This window comes from Sminthopsis crassicaudata, chromosome 2 (assembly GCF_048593235.1).
Source record: "Sminthopsis crassicaudata isolate SCR6 chromosome 2, ASM4859323v1, whole genome shotgun sequence".
NCBI classification, from domain to species: domain Eukaryota; kingdom Metazoa; phylum Chordata; class Mammalia; order Dasyuromorphia; family Dasyuridae; genus Sminthopsis; species Sminthopsis crassicaudata.
This window is the reverse complement of record NC_133618.1, coordinates 276752032-276775175: the sequence shown is the minus strand read 5'-3', so window position 1 is coordinate 276775175 and position 23144 is coordinate 276752032. Positions and strand designations below refer to the sequence as shown.

Sequence of the window (23144 nt, the reverse complement as noted above, 5' to 3'; positions counted from 1 at the left end):
GATATGATTTCTCTGGACTTTAGCAAAGCATTTGATTGGGATCCCTAGATGGTTTAATAGATAGAGTGTTGAGCCTGGAGCCAAGAAAACTCTTCATCCTCAGTTCAAATCCAGCCTCAGGCACTTACTAGATATGCAAACCTGGACAAATCACTTAACCTTGTTTACCTCAGTCTCCTCATCTGTAAAATAATCTGGAGAAAAAAATTGATAAACCACTCCAGTATCTTTGCCAAGAAAACCCCTAATGGGGTCACAAAGAATCAGACACAATTGAAATGACTGAATGACAGTGATTGATTGTTTCTTATGCTATTCTTAAGGACAATATAAAATAATGTGGGCAAGATGGTAGCACAATTTGAAACTCGAATAAAATCAAATTAATATATGGTACCAGGTCTATATAGATAGCTAACACATTGGAAGACAGAGTCAGAAGCCCAAAAGATTCTGACAACCTAAGCACTAGACTGAGTCTAAAAAAGATGAAATTCACCAGTGATAAATGTAAAGATCCTGAGTATTAGTTATCCAAAAGTTGAAGGGCTGTATGGGAAGCAGAGCATTTTCTCTCATTGAATATCTTCAAGCAAAGGTTGTATTACCACTTATTTATACGTTACATAAGCATTATAAGTTATATAATGTTTTTATAACATAATGGAATACTTTTACAGATATTGGTTGAATTAGATAGCCTTTGAAATAGTAATAATAACATAGCCCTCTAAAGTTTGCAAAGTGTTTTATAAATCAAATATTATTTTAATCTTTATAATACTCATGGAAGTGAAATTGGACTTCATAGATAAGGAAACTGAATCACAGAGAAGTTAAATGACTTATCCACACTCACACTGCTAGCAAATGTCTGAGACTGAATTTGAATCTGTCTTCCTGACTTCAGGTCTGGGGGTGAAAAGCACTGGATTTGGAGTCAGAGGACCTAGGTACCAGTCCAAGACATATACTTAGAAGAAGACAACTATGTGGCAACCAGCTATAGGCAAAGTCTCAAAGAAAAATGTTAAGCCAGCAAAGGCCAATAAGAATTCCTGGAAATTTTAAAGAAAGATATAAGAATAGTAGAGGGAAAACTGGGAAAATAAATGATAGTGATGTAAAAAATAAAATCATTAAAAGAAAGTATATCATGTTTAAGGGACATACTTTGGACAGAAAGACACACAAAGTTGAAATGAAGAGATGGAATATTATGAAAAACAAAATGGATAACTTTGATTACATTAAATTAGAAAGAGTTTGCACAAATGAAACTAAAAGAAACAAGATTAAAAGAAAAGTACAAAGCTAGGGAAAAAATTTTACAGCCAGTGTTTCTGATAAAAGTCTCATTTCTAAAATATATAAAGAACTGCAAAACTGTGTCAAATTTATAAGAATACAAGTCATTCCCCAAATGATAAATGGTCAAAGGATATGGACAATTTTCAGATAATGAAATTAAAGCCATCTGAAGTCATGTGAAAAAATGCTCCAGATTACTATTGATTAGAGAAATGAAAATTAAAACAACTCTGAGGTACCAACACATACTTCTCAGGTTGGCTAAAATGACAGGAAAAGATAATGATAAATGTTGGCAAGGAAGTGAGAAAACTGGGACACTAATGCATTATTGGTAGAGTTGTGAAATGATCCAACCATTCTGGAGAGCAATTTGGAACTATGCCCAAAGGACTATAAAACTACGTGTTTGACCCAGTAGGGCCACTATTAATTAGTTGGATAATGAGTAAACAAGTTGTGGTATATGAAGAAAATGGAATATTATTGTTCCATAAAAAAGATGAGGAACAAATTGATTATAGAAAGGCCTGGAAAAATTTACATGAACTGATGCTGAGCAAAAGAAGCAGAACCAGGAAGACATTGTACACAATAACAGCAAGAATGTGTGATGATCTACTATGAAAGACTTCATTCTTCTCAGTGATTTAATGACCCAAGACAATCCCAATAGACTGGACAGAAAATGCATCTGCATCCAGAACAAAAGAACTTTGGAGACTGAATGTAAATCAATACATGCTACGTTCACTTCTTTTTTTCTATTTTTTTCTCTCTCTTGGTTTTTTCCTTTTGTTCTGATTTTTCCCCAACATGATTAATAAAGCAATGTGTATTAAAAATAAATAAATTTTTAAAATGCAACAAGATACTCCTGCCTCCAAAAAAAAAAAAAAAGAAATGAAGGAATGGAGCAGAAATGATTATTCTTCAATAGAAGTGAAGAGAGCAGGAGTGACTATATGACCTTTTATGCAAAAGCAAAATTAGACATAATTGAAAGAGCCAATCAGAAAAATTACATTTGTGAAAAAGCAACTAAATAATATAAAATGAAATAATATAAAGAAAACTTATAGCAAGTTTCTAAAGGCCTCATTTTTTTAAATACATGGAGAACCAAGTCAATTTTATAAAAGTAAGAGCAATTCTCCAGTTGAAAATGATTAAACAATATAAAGAGATAATTTTCAGAAAAGAAATTCAAAGCTATCTATAATATGAAAAAAATGCTATGGGTTAAAGAAAGGAAAATTAAAACAACTCACACATATCAGAAATAATAGATACTTGGAGATAGGGAGAATAGGTACAATAATCAATTGTTGGTAGGGTAATGAACTGGTCCAAACATTCTGGAGAACAATCGGGAACTATGCCCAAAGGACTATAAAACTGTGTATACCTTTTTATCCAACAATAAAAGAACATATATATTGAAAAATACTTAAAGCAGTTTTTTTTTGTCATTGAAAAGAATTGGAAATTGAGGAAATGCCCATCAATTGGAGAATAACTGACTAAGTTGTGGTATATGATTGTAGTGAACTAGTACTATGCTATAAGAAATGGCAAAGGTAATAATTTCAGAAAAACCATGGCAAGATCAATATAACAGATGCAAAGTGATGTGAAAACTAAGAGATCATTTTGCATAGTAACAACAATATCATAATGATTGATGGTCAACTGTGAAAAACTTGGCTACTCTGGTAAAGATAAATGATTCAAAACAATACCAAAGGATTGATGATAGAAAAATACTACCTTCAGAGAGACAAATAATGAACTCTGAGTGCAAATTAAAACATAATTTTCTTTCTTTCTTCTTTTTTTCCTTCCTTCCTTCCCTCCATCTTTCCTTCCTTGCTTGCTTTCCTCCCTCCCTTGTCTTTCTTCCTTTTTTCTTTTTCTTCCTTTTTTTCTTTCTTCCTTCCTTTCTCCTCTTTCTTTCTTTCTTTCTTTCTTTCTTTCTTTCTTTCTTTCTTTCTTTCTTTCTTTCTTTCTTTCTTTCTTTCTTTCTTTCTTTCTTTCTTTCTTTCTTTCTTTCTTTCTTTCTTCCTTCCTTCCTTTCTTCCTTCCTTTCTTGGTTGCTTTTTTCTTTCTTCTTTAATATGGTTAATCTGAAAATATTTTACATGATTTCATATATATAATTAGTATCTTTTTTTTTGTCTTCTCAGTGAGTGAAGGAGGGATGGTAGGGAATATGACAATCTAAATATTGTTAAAGATATTGAAGAGTATTTTAAAAGAGTGTTAAAAGTAAATAATTTAAAATAGAAATTTAGAGGTAAAGTAAAAGAGAGTTGGAATGATATCTGTATGTGATAGGCAGGTCAAAGAAAAGCTTTTTACAAATGGGAAAGCAGGGAGTGGAGACTAAAGATGCATTATGGAGAAAAGATATGTGTTAGGTTTTAGAAAAAAAGCTAGGGTGTAAAGTACAGAGAAAATTATTTGGAACAATTACTGTGGGGAATGAAATAGTAACAAAATAGAAGGATTATTTAGCAAGGTCCTAGTAAAGTTATGTACTATAAATTTATAGAAGATGAAGTCACCTTGATTTTATTATTTAAATTCCCAAGGAGCTTCTGAGAGAGTTATAGGTTGTTAAAAATGGCACAGAAGGTGATGGAATTTTGCAGGCAGAACATTTTACTTGACTTCTTATAAGTAGACAAGGGAAGCTATAGGGGGAAGAAATACAGGAATAAAGAGATTATGCAAGTGAGAATGAAGGTCTTTTGACTAGAAAAGGAAGCATGGGATAGGCCTAGCAGGTGCATGTATATGTTTGAGGGAAAGGCATCTATAAGAATCATTGTCTATTTACATGAGCAACTAAGTGACATAGTGGACAAGAACATAGGGCCTGGAGTCCAGAGATTCAAATCCAGTCTCACACACTTATGAGCTGTGTGATCCTATGTTTACACATTTTCTTTCCCAGAAGATGGCGAGCTCCATGAAAGCAGGGACTATTTTAGCTTAACCCTACCAGGGTTTTTGTTAAGTTCAAATGAAACAATATCTCTGCAAAGTGCTTAATAAGTGCTGTTTGACCAATTAACTTAATGCTATGGAAAAGAATAATGGATGTGGTATCAGAGGATTTAGATTCTAATCCCAACTTTAGTACCTACCTTCTGGGGACATGGACAGGTCAGCAACTTCTTTAAGCCTGTTAGCCCAGATATTAAAGAAGGGGTTTGGACTAGATGAGCTCTAAAAATTCCTTCTAGGAGGGGAGGATTCTGGGAAGATGGTGGAGTTGGTGGGTAAATTTCAAGCTCTCCTGGTCTCCCCTACAAATAGAACAAATTCATGCTTCAAGGCAAATATTGACTGATGAAAAACCAAGAAGACTTGGGACAGAACAGGGGTTCTCCTGATGCAATTTAATAAGATCTAAAGAAAGATCCTGGGCCAGGATTAACTTCTCTGAAGTATAAACACCTATAGGCTAGTTCCACAGAAATATCAAGTGGGAATCCCTCAGGGCTAGCTGACTATACTGGTGCCTCAGAAGGAATCCCAGAGATTTTCACCTCCATGGACTGTTTGTCCAATGGTGGTTTGACTCTGGGAAGACAGAATAAATCTCAGCTGATTGGGAATGTCAGGCTCAGCTATGCTGCTGAGACATAGCCCTAGGTAAAAAGGAACCAGCACCGGGAGTGCAGAAACAGTAGGGCAGGACACTACTGGCTGTGGGCACTTGCAGGAGGGGAGAGCTAAAGGGAAGCTTGAGGCACCATTCCCCCAGCCCACAATTAAAAGTACTTACACTAAATACCTCTTATTTAAAAAAAAAATTCACCAGCCAAGAAAAAAAAAAAACTCTACCATTGAAACATATTATGGAAACAAGGAAGACTGGGATTCATCTTCAAAGGAGGTCACTTCAATTAAAAAACAAAACAAACTTCTATCTCACAGAGTAATGTGAAATGGCTCCCTGCCCAGAGAGAATTTATAAAAGAACTCAAAAAAGAATTCAAAAATCAAATGATAGACATTGAGGACAACTAAAGAAAAAAATTAAAACCATCCAAGATAAAGAAAAAATACTATTTAAAAAAGTCACCCAGTTAGAAAAGGAGGTACAGAGTCTCAAAGATGAAAATAACTCTTTGAAAATTAGAATTGGGCAAGGGGAAGTCAGTGAAGCTATGAGAGACCAAGAAATAACAAAAGAGATTTTTAAAGAATGAGAAAATCGAATAGAACCTCATAAGAAAAATAACAGATCTGGAGAACAGATCAAGAAGAGAAAATATAAGCATAATTGAATTGCCAGAAAGCTATGAACAAAAAGACAACCTTAGCTCAATAATGCAGGGAAAAATCCTAGAAAAAATGTCCTAGAGTGATAGAACATGAGGAAAAAGTAGAAATAGAAAAAAAATCCACCAATCATCACCTCAAAGAGATCCTTTATGGAAAACACATAGGAATATCATTGCCAATTTTGAAACCCCCAGTGAAAGAGAAAATTTTGTTAAGAAACAAGGAAAAAACCAATTCAAATATACTGGAGCTACAATTAGAATTGTACAAAACTTATCAACAACTACAATAAAAGACCGCTGGTCCTGGAATCATATCTATAGACAACCAAAAGAACTAGACCCGTAGCCAAAAAATATCATATCCAGCAAAATTATCTATAATTTCGAATGAGAAAAAAAATGGACATTCAATGAACTTGAAGATTTTCAGTAATTTCTATCCACAAAACCTGAACTTAACAGAAAATTTAACAAATAAGAGTCAATATCAAAGAGCAATTTTAAGGAATTCAGCATGGACAAACTACTTAAACATGGACAAATTGTGTGTGGTTTTTTTTACATGGGAAATGTATACTATATGTTTAAGATTCACATCAACAATAAGGTAAACTCAAAAGAAAGATTGGCAGAGTGAAGATAAAAAATCATAATCATATTATACAAATGAGTGCAGAGGAAAAATAGACACAGAGACATTAGAGGGGAGAAGAGGGCTCATAGTTCTGAAAACCTGCTCACATCGGGTATGAGTTCAATAGGCAACACTACATATATACCATGAAGGATCTAGCATCTTCCAAAATCTATAAGTAAATAAGGAGGATAGATAGGTGAATAGGGAAGCAAAAAGTGAGGGAAGAAGACAAGAGAGGGATCCCTGGTGAGTAAACCAAGTTATGGAGAAGAATTTAATGAAAGAGTCATCAGGGATGGGAAAAACATGTGTATGTGAATATGTGTAAGTATGTATATAGCTACATATGTATACATAAATATATCTTTTCCTAACTGTAGTTTGCTTGGGGGTGGGGGGGAATGAAAGGGAAATATGTGTGTTTATGTGTGTGTATGTATATGTATATATCTATATATGTATCCTTTCTTAACTATAGCCTGCTTGGGGGGCGGGAATGAAAGGGAGAAAATAGAATAAAGTAAAAAAGGTGTGCAGCAGAGGACAAAAGAGCAATTTACAATTTACAAGGAAGTGAAGAAAAGATACACACTCATGAACATAATTTCTTCTACTAATATATATATATATATATATATACTTTCTTAAATTGGTATTTGTTATACATTTTGAATCTTCCCTGATATTCTGCTGGCACATAATTATATTCTCTTTTCTTTTGTTTCATTTTGCTTTGTTTTGCTTTTCTGTTTTTCTTATTTCCTTTCTTCAAATAAAATATATTTTCTTCAAAATATTATTTCTTCAAAAAAAATAAAATTCCTTCTAGTTCTAAAATTAGAACAATAGGGGATAATTCAGTGACACATGTAAGACCCATTAAAGACATGTTAAAATGTATATTTAGTCTAAAATGCAGTTGGAAATAAGTTTCAAAAAAGTATTCCTTTATACAACCTCTGAGGAATTGATCTATTCATTCAAAAATCATTTCTTTTTTCTTTCCTTTTTTTTTTTTTAAGCCAAACAATTGGGGTTAAGTGGTTTTCCCAGAACATAAAATGTCTGAGACCGAATTTGAACTCAAGGCCTCCTTACTGCAGGACTGGTGCTCTATCCACTGCACCATTTAGTTGCCATTCCCCCCCCCCCAAGATTATTTCTTTGCACCAGTTTTTAGTTTAATTTTAAATCTTGACTTCACCCTAGTGGGAACTGGGAAAAATTTCATCTGCCATAGGAATTCTCATATCCCTATTTATCTGTATTCCTTTGGGGAAGAGGAAAGTAAGGAAAAGGGGGAAAAATATGAAAGAAAAAAATTATACCTCAAAGCTGCAAGATAATTATTTGCTCCTGACAAGCTTATCTGGGGAAAACTTCAGTCAGAAGCCACATGAAAAACACAGACCTTCCCTACATTTAAATGGAAAGCGGCCAGTTTCATTAGCCTGAAACCAAGAAACATTTATAGCCTAAGGAAGCAGCCCAGTTTTTATGCAGAGTGTCCAGCACACTATAAGAGCTTAATAAATGTGTTATCTACCAATCATGCAGCTGTAGCCAAAGTTCATTTACCCTGTAAAGTCATTAAGTAGCTGCGTGACTTTGTTCCAGGTAATAAACCTTTGTTTCACACAGTTTTGTTTTTTTTTTTGTTTTGTTTTGTTTTAAATGCAAGCTTCCTCTCTGGGGATGACACAGACTTTCTGATGGACAAACTATGGACTCCAGAGGAGAGGCAAAAGATGACTATAGCTTCTTACTTGAAAACAGGAACACGTGCAGAAGAGAAAGCTGCTGTGAGCCTTCTGTGGATTTTCCCAGCATTCTTAGCAAGCTGCTACTATATGGGAAAATCCTGGCTCCCATTCAATTTGTTCCATGTTATTGTAACCATAGAGAAGCCTTTTAGCACTCACACCTCCTGAGAAAGTCAGTAAAGGACAAGATGGGGGGGGGGGGTAAAGAAAATAAAATTGAGGAGGAAAGGATGTAGAGTTGGTTAAAAATAAACTTATCAGATGAGGATTAAATTCTGAAAAATGTTATCTTGCCCAACAGGAGAGTGGGAAAAAAAATGGGCACTTCAAGGAGAGCCTAGTCCACAGGATGAATAATCATAAAAATAAGCGGAAATGCACAAAAATAGGTGCCAAACCTGCAAAGTAGAATCACCGACTGCTTTTCTCAAGTAGATGACTTTCCAGGATTGTTCCAGCCAGGATCTTTGAAATCCTGAAGGAGTCAGAAGATCTGGGTTCAAGTGCTAAATCTGCCACTTCTAGATAGCCCGGTGAATTAGATGTCAGGCCTAGAGTCAGGAAAACTCTTCTTCATAAGCTCAAATTCAGCCTCAGCACCTAGAAACTGTGTAACTCTGGGAAGTCACTGACTGTTTGTCTCAATTTCCTCACTTGTAAAATGAACTATAAAAGGAAATGGCAAACCATTCCTATATCTTGGCCCTTGAAAACCCCAAACTGGTTTATAAAAAGTCAGATGCAACTGAAAAATGACTGAAGAACAACTACTGTTGTCTGGATGGGTCTTGAGCAAATAGAACATTCATTGGTCTTCTTTTCCCATCTGAAAAACTAAGAACCGCAGGGAAAGAGAGAAAAGATAATCCAAGGTCCTTTCTCAAATCTCTCATTCTCAGTGAACTCAACTCTCTGATTCTTTGATCTAGTTAGTTCTGCAAACAGCTTAATTTATTTTCTAACTTATTGAAATTAAAATGTGAGTTATAGAAAAGATTCCTCTGAGATTCCCAGTTCAGTGTTCTAGATATAGCAAAGATTTTCCAAATCCAGACAGCTGAAAAAGGAAGATTACGAGATCATCTCATTTAGAACAGGCACGAGCTATTTGTAGATGATGAAACTTCATCCAGTAGTACCTTACCCACAGTCACATGGCTGTTAGTGGAAGAACTTGGACAAGGCCCCAGGCCTTGCCACTTCCAGGTAGACTCTCCTCATAATATTATTGGCTTTCTTCACCAAATACACATGTATAATGTGTTTATTATATGCCAGGTAATGTACAGATGTCACACCAATGCTCATTTGACCCATATTTCCCAGGAGAACTCAAAAAGAAAATATTTAGGGGCAGCTAGGTAATGCAATGGATAGAGCATCAGCCCTGAATTCAGGAGGACCCGAGTTCAAATCTGGTCTCAGACACTTAACACTTCCTAGCTGTGTGATCCTGGGCAAGTCACTTAACCCCAATTGCCTCAGTAAAAAGAAAAAAAATATTTATAAAATGTCAGATAATCCAGGCTCAAATCCCAATGTTTCCACTTTTACATTTGTGACTTTGGAAGCAAGTCACAACTTTTGTTGGGCCTCAGTTTCCTCATCTGTAAAATGGAATGAGGTATAGCAGTGAGTTAGATGAGTGGTGTGCAACTCAAATAGAAACATCCCTATAATTCATAGACTTAAAAGAGCATAAAATAACATTTTTAACTGTACTTTTATCTTGTTAAATGTTTTCAAATTACATTTTAATCTGGCTTTGGCAGTGCTTTGGAATATTGGGCCCCTCTTTGATATCTCCAAACTAGATGACCTCTACTTTTAATCTCTGAACTCAACAATTCAATATATCTTTTCCTTTCCATTGTAAGGAAATAGTCTATTTTTTCCAGGCTGCACTCCAGACTTCCTCTACTATCCTGAAATGTCACCATGACTCAGCTTTTCCTCCAGAAATTTTACTTCATCCCTGGATTTCACACATTGGAAGCATCCCTGGTCCCTGCAGCCTCTCCCTCAGATTGAATGGTCCCTCCCAAAATCTCCGTTTAAAGAAGTTCTGCAGGCCAACCTTGTCTAATAATTCTTCAGGCTGCATGCTGGACTTTACCATCCTCTCAAACTGGATGCCTTACTCATCTCCACCACTTTTTAGCTTCCTTTCTTGGGTGGTCCTCCTCCATTACAATAGGGAGCTCCTTTAGGGCAAGCATTCTTTCCATTTGTATTCCCAATGCTGAGCACAGTGCTTGGCACATAGTAAGCACTTAATAAATATTATTTGACAATCTACAATCCGTAGTTCTATTAATAGCTGATTTTTTTCTCTACCTGATTTTGCTACCCACTGCCCACTTTTAAAAGGGAAGCCCAACAAAATAAGCTCTGAATGGGTAAGATGTGAAAAATTATCAAAATTTTTGACCCAGCAATACCTCTATTAGGTCTACATCCCAAAGAGATCAAAGAAAAAGGAAAAGGTCCCATGTGTATAGCAATTCTTTTTGTGGTGGCAAAGAATTGGAAACTGAAACATTTCCATCAATTGGGGAATAGTTGAATAAGTTGTAGTATGTAACTGTGATGGAATACTATTGTATCATAAGAAATAACAAGCAGGGTTTTTCAGAAAAATCTTGGGAAGTTTTATACGAACTGATGAAAAAGCAATATTGTAATAATGATCAGCTGTAATAGACTTAGTTACTTTGATCAAGAAAATGGTTCAAAGCAATCCCAAAGGACTCATGATGAAAAATTCTATTCGTTGCCAGAGAGAACTGATGAACTCTAAGCATAAATTGATGCATATTTCTTCTCTTTCTCCATTTTCCTATCTTCTTCTGTCTTTCTGCCCCTCCCCAATCTTTTTGTCTCTTTCTGTAAGATGACTCATGTGGAAATGTTTTGATGACTTCATATTTATGATGGGTATCATATTTTTGATCTTTTCAGTGAGTGGAGGACGGGATGAAGAGAGGGAAAGAATTTAGAGCTAAAAATAATATTTTCTTTAAAAGAGGTCCAATTTCTCCCTCAAGAAATAAACATTGAAAATAAAGGGCTTAAACACAGATTTGAACATAACCCAGTGTTTATTGATTCTTGCAGTACTGAGGTGATTTCATTTCACAACTTAAGTCAACCTGTACAGTTGACAAGGACAACATACACACCTTTAATCAGCCACAATCCAAAGGTGGTGGTGACCAGCACACACACAGCCTCAGGCAGGCTTTGTCCCTTTTGAAATCACAAAGTGGTCTTTATAGATTTTTTGAAAATACTCAAGCACTGAAATGAATGGAAGATTTTTACTTGTGAGTGATACAAAAAAAAAAAAAAAAAAACAAAACAAAACAAAACAAAACCAAACCCAGCTATTTTCTGAAGCATTCTACTACAGCAAGGTCAATTAATTGCTAAAAGAAAAAAAGAAAAAAAAAAAAAAGCAACTAGAGGCCATATTTCAACTTTCAGAATTCACTGATGGTCTCAGAAAAAAACAAAACAAAACAAAACAAAACAAAAAAAAAAAACAAAAAAAAAACCTCAAATAACTGACTGGGACCCTACATATTCTTCTAATCCAGGGATTCTTAACCTTTGTTGTGTCATTGACATTAATGGTAGTCTGGTGAAGAAGGCTATGGATCTAATCTCATAATGAAGAAAATGGTAAATTTTAATGGTTAGTGAAAATAAAGATGTTCATTTCCCCCATAGAAATTCACAGACACAGAGAAATCTGTCCAGGGACCATTTGGGAATACATGGACCCCAAGTTAACCTTTGCTCCAAAATCCACATTACAAAATTGCAAGGAAAAGAAAGCCTTTGAAAAAAACAAGTATTTGCAGCTCTCCATCCTCACTTGAACTCAGTCATTCCAAAATAGTCCCTGGAGTGAAAAAAACAAAGGGTCAGGACTCAGGCTCTGCCTCCACATAGGATTCATCTGAAGGGGAAATAGTGCCTCAGGGCAACTAAGGTTCATAGATCTCTAACTTATGTGAAGGTAAATCCTAACTGGAAAGTTTTTTTTTTTCTTTTATTTTTAAAGGTGAGAAGGAATATATCTTTTTCTCATATTGAACACACATACAAAGAATAGCAATAAGCCAGAACCAATGTCTAAACTTATTGGAGTGTCTAAGGGAGGACTCTAAATTCAATACAGTTGGGAAACCACAAATGTTTTCACTCCAGATGGTAAGTGCTACTTAGCTATGAAGTGTGTATGTTCACACCTTACAGTTAATACCCAGAATCCAACTGAGAGCAAGGCTAATAATGTTCAGCTCCAGCCAAGAGATACTTCATCTCTTGGAGGATCTCCTCTTCTCCACAGAATATGTCCACCCCCTCCCATCACCACCTCTACCTCCCCCAGTCTCATGTCAGTCCATTTATCCCTCCTTTACTGGTAGTTTTATGGTGGTGTATTTCAGTTTTGTGTACTTATTTGTGACCTCATTTTCTTGGCAGATACATAGTGTAGTTTGCCATTTCTTTCTCCAGCCCATTTTAGAGATGAGAAAATTGAGGCAAAGAGGGTAAAGAAACTTGCCCAGGATCACATAGCAAATAAGTGCCAGAGACAAGATTTGAACTCAAGAAGTTCAGGAAAATGAGTTTTCCTGACTCCAAGCCCAGCATTCTATCCACTGCCTCATAACAGCTTTACAATTTGATTTTGAAATGGAGTATAGTTAAAAGCTCACTGAATTGGTGTCAATCAATTGATATCTATTAAGTGCCTGGTATGGCCAGATATTGTGCTAAATATTGAGGCTGCTTACTTGCTGTGAGCTTGGGGGGAAAAGAAATCACAAGCTCTTTTAGCTGTGTAGCAATATGGAATGCACCTACACCTACTTCTTTCTATGAGGAAAGCCCTCTGACATGGTGAATAGCTGGTTTTGGGGTCACTGGAGCTGAATTTGAACCCCAAGTCTGCATTTGTAACTGTGGGGAAGTCATTACCTTTCTGAAGCTCAGTTATCTTCTAGATTCCTTTCAACCTCTAAAATTATGACTTTTTTTTTTTTTTTTTTATTCAAAGCTTTCTCTGACTCCACAGCAGCACTGGGGATTCTTAGGAACAAACAAAAAAGCAAAACATTTTTGCATTTTTTTTTGTTGATGTTCATACTAAACGTAGAAATATTTAAGGCACATGACCTTGTTCTAATGCAATAGTCTCATGGACCCCTGGCAAGGAATAGTCTATAGAGTGGTCTCATTATGTTTTTTATATGCATAAAATAAAAAATAGGATTACCAAGGAAACCAATTCTTTTGAAAGTTACCAAGATACTTTTTAAAGATTAGTGGACCTCAGATCAAGAACCTTATTCCAAAGTCAGTCTTAGAAAGATAATTTCAAGGAAAAGCCTTTTAAAATACAACCATGTTTGTTGTTCCTCATAACTGAAAATCTAAAATTGGTCAGAGAGACCAAGCAAGGGATCAGAAGGTTCTTTAAAACTTCCAGTAGGTATTCTTTTTCTCAACCTGAAGATGAGTGTGTTGAGCTATGCTATTTCAAGAGTACTCCAGCTTCAAGATTCAAGGACTCAGAAGACACTTTTCATCTTTTCTCCACTAAAGCTGCCCTATGGCAAAATACTGTACTATCCTGGTCATTTATCAGATAAGAATTCATGGATGGACAATTCTTAACCCATTCCCAATACCGGAAAAAAAAAATGAATTATTTGTCCCACTCACACTGATTGCAGACCCTCACACTTGAGAAATAGCACATTTGGAGATGGTAGAATGAGTTTAAAATTCTTTTATGAATTCTTTAAATGTGTCAGCTGCTTTTTAAACTGAGGATGAAGAATAGGGGGAAATGCTAGGCAATTTCTGTCTTTAAAATGATTACTTAAGTAAGACTCAGTATTCTTAATTCTGAGATTTTCTTGAGCCTTGTAATTGATCATTCTCTCTATCAGCTGGAGTTCTAACACTAAAAAGACCAAGGCCCTTTTGGGGGGTCTTCTTCCCACAACTGACCAGTGGCCAAGCAAATCTTCAAAGAAAATGCCAAAAAACTCTATATTTTGCAAGCTATTTTATAAGGATTGCTGACCCTATGTGGGCATTTCCCATCACTACTTCTTTTAAAGGAAATATTAAGACTACAAGATCAGACATAATAAGCACAATCCTGCTACTAAGAAGCCAGAGTAATTTAAAAAGGAAAAGATATCAGGTTCAAACAGATGATCCATAATTTAGACAGCTCTGCATTTAATTGAAATTAACTACTCTACTGTAGATCTATTTACTGAACTGAGGTAAGATTTTTTTACTCTCATGAAATTGGATCTTTGGATCAAAATTCAATCTACTGCTAAGGACCCTGCACTTTTTAGATGATGTAATGGTCGAGAAGGCTCTTAACATTTCCATTGCCAGGAATACAAATGAAATTGATCTGATTATTCACCAAATGATTTTCCTTGTCAGTTTTCAGTCCTTCCCAAACAAGGGGGTCTAAGGGAATTAAAAAAAAAAATTCTCTGGGCATATGGTTTCATCTTCAACATGTTCTGTCCTTGATTTCTAGGGGAATGATTCAGCCATATATCACCCTAAGATAAAATAGATATCTAATTTAATTTTAAGCATTTATTGTATAATACCTTTTTCCCAAGGGTTTAGGTAATAAAAGTCAAACCCTTGGACAAGTTAAAAAAAAAAAAAAACTTGGGAAAAAATGGTCAATTCACAATATTAGAACTATCCTGTTTTAATAGTCTGCTACGATCAATTTGCATTTACTTCAGCAATCAGATGCCTCATTAGTACATATGAGGAAGACTGGTAAAAAAAAAACTTTGTTTTGTGGGCTTATCTGTTATCTCTGGACTAGGCAATGGAAGGATTTGTAACCTGTTGGTGCCCCTGGCAACCAAGGTTATAAACTGCAAGAGTTAATTCTTATACATTAGTAAAGGAAATCCCTCACCAGGAGTTCCCAATACTGATGAAATCACAGGTTAATTCCCCCAAAAAGGAGGGGAAAACCCCCCAAAGCAAAATAGCCAACTTCAAAATACACAAGTACTGCACTAGGATAGCTAGTTTTTCCTCTCACTTCTATCTTTCAGTTTATTGTCAGATTCTATCTTAGTGCAGCTACAGCTACGTTCATCAGGGCTAAAATTATATACTTAATGATCCAAGGTAGAGAAGAGAAATCCTGTGTGTTCAATCTTCCAACTAATAGTGGTTCACAGAATATTCTACAACACTTTGCCATTTGGCAAATAATCAGCCCAATTTCATTCGCCAAACTAATAATGTCACTAAAGAGTTCTAAAATGTAACTCCTGGATTTACAAACATATGATGGTAGAAAGTTGTGTACATACATACAAAGAACCAGGGAGTCTTTTCATGGTGACGAAATGGGAAAGAAAGGAAGAGACACACTCTGTATGTGTCCAGAGATACATGTGGAAGAGAACTTGAAGTGGGAGCAGGTAGAAATGTTGCCATTTCTTATCTGAGGCTTTTCAACCATGGAGGACCTAAGCTTGTTATTTTCTCCAAGAAATTTAACATCTCTACCTAATAAAATGAAAGTGTTTCCCATTTTCCTTCTTCACAAGGTGAAGAGTGGGGAAATGAGACAATTCCAAATAACATAGAAAGGGAACACAAAAAGCTATGGCAGACAAAGGTGAGTAAGTCCACAATGGTATGGGAAATGGAAGCTAAGGAAGAAGTAAAGTGTTCCCTCATATAGTCCCAAAGAACACCCCTCCCATCCCAAATTCACAATAACACTTCAGTAAATATATGACCTCTGTAACATTGACAGTAGGAATGAGACTGAAGTAGTAAAGTCTAACTAAAATGTTGATTGTGGGAATGGACAGAGTCAAGTGACTCAACATAGAACTTTTTTTCCAGGAATTTTTTATTTCTATTTTCTTTTAAAAATGCAGATTTTGTTTTTTACCCCACTTTCTCAAAGGAGGGTGACCTCATTTTTTTTTAAAGAGGAAAACATTTTCCTGAGTCCTCTTTTCCACCAGAATCAGTGGAGCCACATATACAGTCTGAGGTCCAACGGAACCATGCTACTTCCTACCTCTTGACACAGAAATGTTGTCTCAAAAATGAGAAATTTAATTGTGGACATAGCCAATATAGAAATTTGTTTGTTTGACAAAGCACGTTATGCAAGTTTTTTTTTTTCTTTTTTTTAAATTGGGCAGGGTAGGAGGGCGATAATGGGAAGAAAAAAATTTTGTTAATTAAAAAAACATACGTGTAACCTGAGATCTAGTTAGTTTGTTTTTAACAAAATTATAAATCAGTTCTAAGATCCAGATACATTTTTATCTTGGATTCACAAATCTATCCATTAAAGAAACAGTAAGATAATGTTAAACTTCCAGCCTTGGCTAGACTTCTGGGGAACCAATCTCGAGGGAAGAAAATTAAAGGGAGGTAAAATGATACTGTTATCTCATCCAAAGTTAACATTTTCACTCAACTTGTGCAGAGGCAGGAAGCCTTACTTCCAAGACCAGGAAGAAAGGATATATGCCAACAAGGCATAAATGAAGGTATTACAATGACAAAGACAGCCCTTTGTAGAGACAGTGAAAACATACACTTGAGCTAAGCCACAGAAAGCCTGCCCAAGGATGTGTAGCTGAATGGTGCACTAGGAACACTCAACTCTTTCCCTCAATTCGTTTCCAGAGGCAGCATTTCTTGGCAAAGCTTTCTTTCAATCCAAAAAGTTTACATAAAGTGCAAATAAGATTTGTTCCCTCCTCTACGCTTGTTTCCATGTTCGTCATCTTTACAATGGGTGGAGCCCAAAAGTCATCTGCTAAACTTGCTGAACAGGTAACTGCTCAACGGTATTTCTGGAGTCGGCAAGTCTTCAAGTTCTTCCAAAGTCACAGAGAATATCTAGAGATGAATAGAGTCCTGGCAGAAGAATGCAGAGTACCACAGGCAAGATAAGAGACATGAATGGTGCATTTGTAGGAAAGAGTATCTTTCCCACAAGTCAATGAAGAGGACATCTTTGGATCTTGTTGCTTGCAGAGAATTCAGGAACAGTGTTTGTGAAAGGAACAGTGTCAACTGATCTCCAGGTCAGTCCTCACTTCGGGAGGTTTCTGTTTTCCCTGTGTTGATGACAGAAACAAGAATTGGGGATTAGGAAACTGGATTCCAACACAGTTAGATGCAAGGGAAAGGACTAAAAGTGCACAGATTAACCTATGTAACCTGTGTTAACAAGATGTTTAAAGCTTCAAAATCAAACCAAACAAAGACCCAAGTACTGGTGATAGGATCATTCTTACAGGATATTTGTATGACTAACTGATCACTAAAGCAAATATTAAATTGTGTTTTCCAATTTTTTAAACCATGAAGGTACTCTAACTTTTTTTTCCTGAAATGACATCTAAATCAACCAACATTTATTAAGCACCGATTATATTCCTGGCACTGTACTAGGTTCTGGGGAAATAAATAGAGATTAAAAACAAATCCTATTTTAAAGGACTGTGTAGGAAAAAGCCAAACTCTGAGGTCATAATAAATGTAAATTATCCTTATCTCCCCTTTTATTCCTACAACCAGCATTTTGGTTAGTTCTTGCTACCTCAGTCTCTCTCCAGTTGTCCATGTTATGGAAGCCATAGATTTATCCCCAGCTGTAATTGTGAAACATTATGACTGTACAAGGGGATACTTTCACCCTAACTCTCCATTTCCCATATTACTGTGGACATTTTTTACCCTTCTCTGGGACATCTTCTCTGTCCTTTTTGTAATTTAAGTAAGATCCTCTCTCATTTCCTACCTATACAGAAGAAGATGAAATGTGGGAAATACTTCTATCTTCGGAAAAGACATTAGACTTCTAGGAGAGAAAAATCATAAGCTTAACTTTGCCTTAACTGATGGTTGAAAAGTCTCAATCAAATGTTGCTACCATTTCTTATTTGAACTGTTTCCTATAGGTATACTCTAAGAATCTAATAAGTATATCCTTTATAATTCATAAAACACAATAAGAATATAAAACATTATTATAAAATGTCATTATAAACTATATTGAGTAAGAGGAGAGCTATAATTGTTTTTGATATTATATAAGCAAAAATAATGTTGCTGTTGTTTTGTTTGTTTTTTTTAATAAAAACACCCATGACACCTTTTCTTTGGAGAAATTTGTAAGACCTACCAATTAAATTCCTGAATTTCTTTTTGGCTTCTGCTCTTTCCTCTGCATCAAAGTACCAAACAGTCATAGCATATCTGTGAAAGACAAGGAAAACGAAGTTTAGATGAAAAGTGGGGGGAAACGAGGAAATAATATTCACATACTTTGAAAACCAAACATTAAATTGTTTGCTTCCAGTATAAAAGGACTGTTCTAATTATGCATTAAAAAGATATTTTTAGGTTTACTTATATTTATTTACTATCACAGATTTAAAATTCTCAATCCTGCTTTCTGACTTAGTACTGATAAAAGGCAAGTTTGCTCTATAATTTCCCTCTCAAACCATAATGGAATAGCCTATCATGACCAAAAGTGCTTCCAATTTCTGAGAGTATAGTTTAAGAACCATTTTCCTATCATTTCTACATCATCATTTTCCCAAAAGGACTTACAAATTATTTTTTATTGATTTGTTTCCAGGTTAGTGGTGGTCCAAGGCATTTACTAGTTATTTGTGGAAAGCACATTAGCTGCTAAGAGTCAGGAGATCTGGATTTTTATCCTTGGCTCTGCAATAACATATTGTGTAAAACATGAACATTTCAACCCACTAAAAGGAACAGGAAGTCTGATTCTCCTCTCTATTCCAAGTTGAAGCACAAGAATACTGTTATCATTTAATTTTCTTGGGCCTCTATTTCTTCATATGTAAAAAAAAAGGAGGGTTAAATTAGATCAGATAAGAATAGAGCTAACATAGCATGTCTTTTGCTTAAATGTTTAACTTTGATATAATTCAAGATTTGGGGTTGTGATGGTTAAATAAATAAAAATGTAATAAAATATATAAAATAAAAATGTTAAGTAAAATAAAGTAAGCTTTAAAAAAAAAAAAAAACTTTACATTTGGTATTCTTTTTAGGCAGATTTGTTTCTGTTCCCCAAATAAGAGGCAGGGGTTGGGAGTGGAATTAGAGGGAAGCTAATTTTAGCTAATCTTAAGTAGCAGAATTAATGAAAACTTTAAATTGAAAGCTATAGTTTCCTCAAACTTATATATCCAAGATTTTCCCTTTAAACATCCAGTAAAAGAAAATTACAGTGTGATCAACCACTCAAGGTCACACTGGAAGCTATGTCAGGGTCCAAGTTTCTTCAATTATAAAATGAGAGTTGAGGGTCGGGAGGAAGAAGGTTGGAATATTTATCTAAGGTCCTTTTCCTGCTTAAAAAAAAAAAAAATCATGTAATCCTGTTCGGAAATGATGATCTGGTTATTCAAGAAAAACTTCCCTCAGGGATTTGTCATTCTCCATGTTTTACCTCATAGCATAGGAAGGTTGTACTTCATGTGGGTTCCTACGATCTGACCAGAAGAAGAGTAGTCTGTCAAAAATAGGTTCCACATCTGCTATAAAGGACTTTCCTTCTGGGAATATTCGAAGGATACCACCATGTAACTGAAAAACACAATATAGATTATTTCCTGAGTACAGATATAATTCCCCAGCTAGGATGAACATATTAGCCTATTACTGATGAGAAAAAGCCTCCTACTCTATCTAAACTGGAGCCCGCAGGTGAGTACATGTGTACACACACATTCTCCACTAGAATGCCGCAGCGTTTGCCTATTTGTGATCTTGGATTTATCTTTTTGTCTTATCATATCAGACACTGAATGGCAATATTACAAATTACTCATTGACGGGCTAACAAGCTCCTTGACCTCAAAATATGGAGCTATTTGAAGACTTTAGTCTTTTCATTCACTCTGTTTTCTTGCTGGTTTAAAGCTTCTCTGGCCCCCCCAAACAAACACTTTACAACTTCTCTGAGGCAGCCTGTCTGATTCCCCCAACTGACAGGAAGTAGAGATGCTGAAGATTCAGAAGCCGAATTAGTTGGAATAATTCCCTCATTTCCCAAACTACTAAATCGTTCTTGAATTTTCAAAAATACCTCCCTTCATATGCATCCATTTTTAAATCTGGATAAGTATACACACAAGTTACATACATTGAAGAATATATAAAATGAACCAAGACTCCCCTGGAGTTCATACCCATGGTAAATCATGGCAAGTGGTCATTGATGAGATATTTCATTCTGTGTGGAAAATTCTCTCTGGGGGGTGTTTTTATATCTTAGAGCATCAGTTTTGTGCAATTCTCTCAATATTGCTGCTAGGAGGAAAAGTGTATTTTGTTGCTACTAATTGGGTTTCGGCAGTCTAAGACACGTCAACTCTGGCTGGGTGAAAAGTTTGATTCCTCTGCTCTGAAAGACAAATAATTGAGGGTGGGACCTTTGGGGACTGGGGTTTCTAATTCAGGTTTACAACTGTTATTTTCATCTTAGCTTCTTTAGTCTATCTACCTTTAAGGAAGGGAGGAGATAATCTATCCTAAAATACTATGGGAAGATCCTCAGCAACAGATAATCATAATTTTATTATTTTCAAGGTTTTCTCTACTATTAAATTATAGGAAGTCCCCCCTCCAACCGGATTCTTAGCAAAATCCTCTCCTGTGCCCAGATCTCAATGTACATCATCCAAAGAGTCTCCCAAATACCTTGGAATCCCAGTTCTTGTTCAGATAGTAAATGCAGGTGATACAGCGTCCATCTCCATTGGGGTTGTCCACATGTCGAACATAACCAGTCCCATTCCCAGGATAGCAAGCCACCATAGCCTAATAGATAAATTAGAAAGATAATAGCATTTATTAAGGGCTTGCAGTGTACCCAGTGCTAATCTAATCATTAAGGATAATATTAAAAATTGAACAAGACAGTCTTTGCCTTCAAGGACTTAAATTCATATGGAGTAAGACCACATATAAAGGGGAGATGGAGAGTTGGGAAAGGAGGATGGTAATAGAATGTATACAATAACACTGAAAAACCCAGAGATACAACCTAATGTTCTCCAAACAGAATTCTATTAATATAAGATGACCCAGTTTGGATTCTGGGGACACCTTGTATATTATATTTATACTTCTGTTACATATGGCAGTTTTTGGCACACAATAGTTTACTGTTCTTCAAAATTCTCCTTTGTTTGAGAGTTTGCAGCAGTAAAAAAAAAAAAAAAATTCAAATATTTTTTATACCCATTTTGCAGAACACTATTTTCTTTTCAGTTGATGATCTTGGAAGGAAGTCAAGGACTGATATACCCAGGTGAGCAAGAAATACTGTATTAGGCCTGCAAAGATCAAAGTCTACAGCATTCTAGGAAGTTCAAGTGGTAAGAATATTGCATTTGAGAAAACAAGGTGAAACTATCATCCTGAAGTCATGGGAACCTGGTATGCATCAGCAAAGGTGATTCTGGAAATTGCAACTCTGAAATCATTCGTTTTTTTTTTATGGGGTTTCCTAGTTTTAAGGATACCTTCTAAAGTAGAGTCACAGCACAGAAATTGACCAAGAACAGTCTGATATGCTAGGGAAAAAAAAAATATAGGATTTAAAATCAGAACACTTGGGTCAAATCATATGTTCATTACTTAGTAGCTAGCTATACCTTTCAACAAGAGTTGAGCCTCAATTTCCTCATCTGTAAAACGAAAGATAATAGTGGTACTATTTCCTGGCTCCTGGAATTGAAGATCAACTAAGATAAATGTACATAAGCACTTGAGGGGTGACTGGAGAAAAGATAGGAGAGAGAGAGAAAAGTAAATCCTTGTTAAATGTTATTTTTTTTAATTAAAAAAAAAATTTTGTAAAGCATTGTACAAATGGATAAACATCTTTAGGGAAGCAAAAGTGAAGGGAGTACTGAGCCTGAATCAGGAAGACTCAAATTCCTGAATTCAAATTTGGCCTCAGACACTTACAAGCTGTGTGACCATGGGCAAGTCACTTTACCCCATTTGCCTCGGTTGCTTCATCTGTTAAATGAACTGGAGAAGGAAATGGGAAAATACTCCAGTATCTTTGCCAAGAAAACCCCAATGGAGTTGTGAAATGTCAAAGGTAACTAAAATAATGACAAAACAAAATTCTGAATAGGTCTCAAGATAGAGATAAGAAAGTCAGGGACAATGCCTTCAGTTGGCAGCAAAGACACACAAATATAGGATAGCTTCGCAGATCCAGACCTGGAAGAGATCTCAGAGGTCATCTAGTCATCTTCCCCCCTTAGTTTAAGGGGAAACAGGACAGGAAGAGCAAAGAGCAGAGAGGGGACTCAGCTCAGTTATTGTGATTGTATATTCAAAACTCCTTATTTTTTTTAAAAAGGTCTAAGCATATTTCCACATTTATCTTGCTACACACACACACACACACACACACACACACACACACACACACACACACAAAATCAACAAAAACAAAAAGGGAATAAAGACAGAGAGAAAAACAAATAAGCAAGCAAACAACAACAAAAAGTCAGAAATACTATGTTGTGATTTACATTCAGTCCTCATAGTCCTCTTTCTGGATGAGGATGTCTCTCTCCATCACAAGTCTATTGGAATTGCCCTAAATTACCTCATTGTTGTCTTTCCTCATTCTTTCCACAATTTCTCCAAGTCACAGAACTAACCACATGACAAATCAAACATATCTGAAACCTCATTTTTTTTCTTGCTAATCATTTTCAGAAAGTCAAGAGGCTTCTGTTTCTCTTCCCACAGAACCATGAAAGAGAACCAGAAATCAAGCATCAAACCCAATGTGAATTGCTAGACAACCTATGCTTAACGATAGAACATTTGTTGAGGAAGGGGGCAAAAAGATTCTGCTAAGATTCATACTTGTTCTTTATAGTATTTTAAAATTAATTTCTTACTCTGAACATAACATACATCAGCCAAAAAAGAACATTTTCAAATATAGAGCAGAATTGTACATGAAACTGCAAATCTCTATACAGATTAAATTTT

General features: G+C 35.5%; 1 protein-coding gene across 1 annotated transcript in view; it reads right to left on the bottom strand.

Annotated features, from left to right (window-relative positions):
- Positions 1 to 16324: 16324 nt before the first annotated feature.
- The window catches only part of EGLN3 (egl-9 family hypoxia inducible factor 3), a 34174-nt gene continuing 27354 nt past the window's right edge, over positions 16325 to 23144 (bottom strand). The window contains exons 2-5 of the mRNA XM_074289549.1: positions 20817 to 20936; positions 19564 to 19700; positions 18259 to 18332; positions 16325 to 17188 (exon numbers count right to left, since the gene is read on the bottom strand). Coding sequence (XP_074145650.1) covers positions 17157 to 17188; positions 18259 to 18332; positions 19564 to 19700; positions 20817 to 20936 — 363 coding nt within the window. The 3' untranslated portion in view covers positions 16325 to 17156. The remainder of the gene's footprint in view (positions 17189 to 18258; positions 18333 to 19563; positions 19701 to 20816; positions 20937 to 23144) is intronic.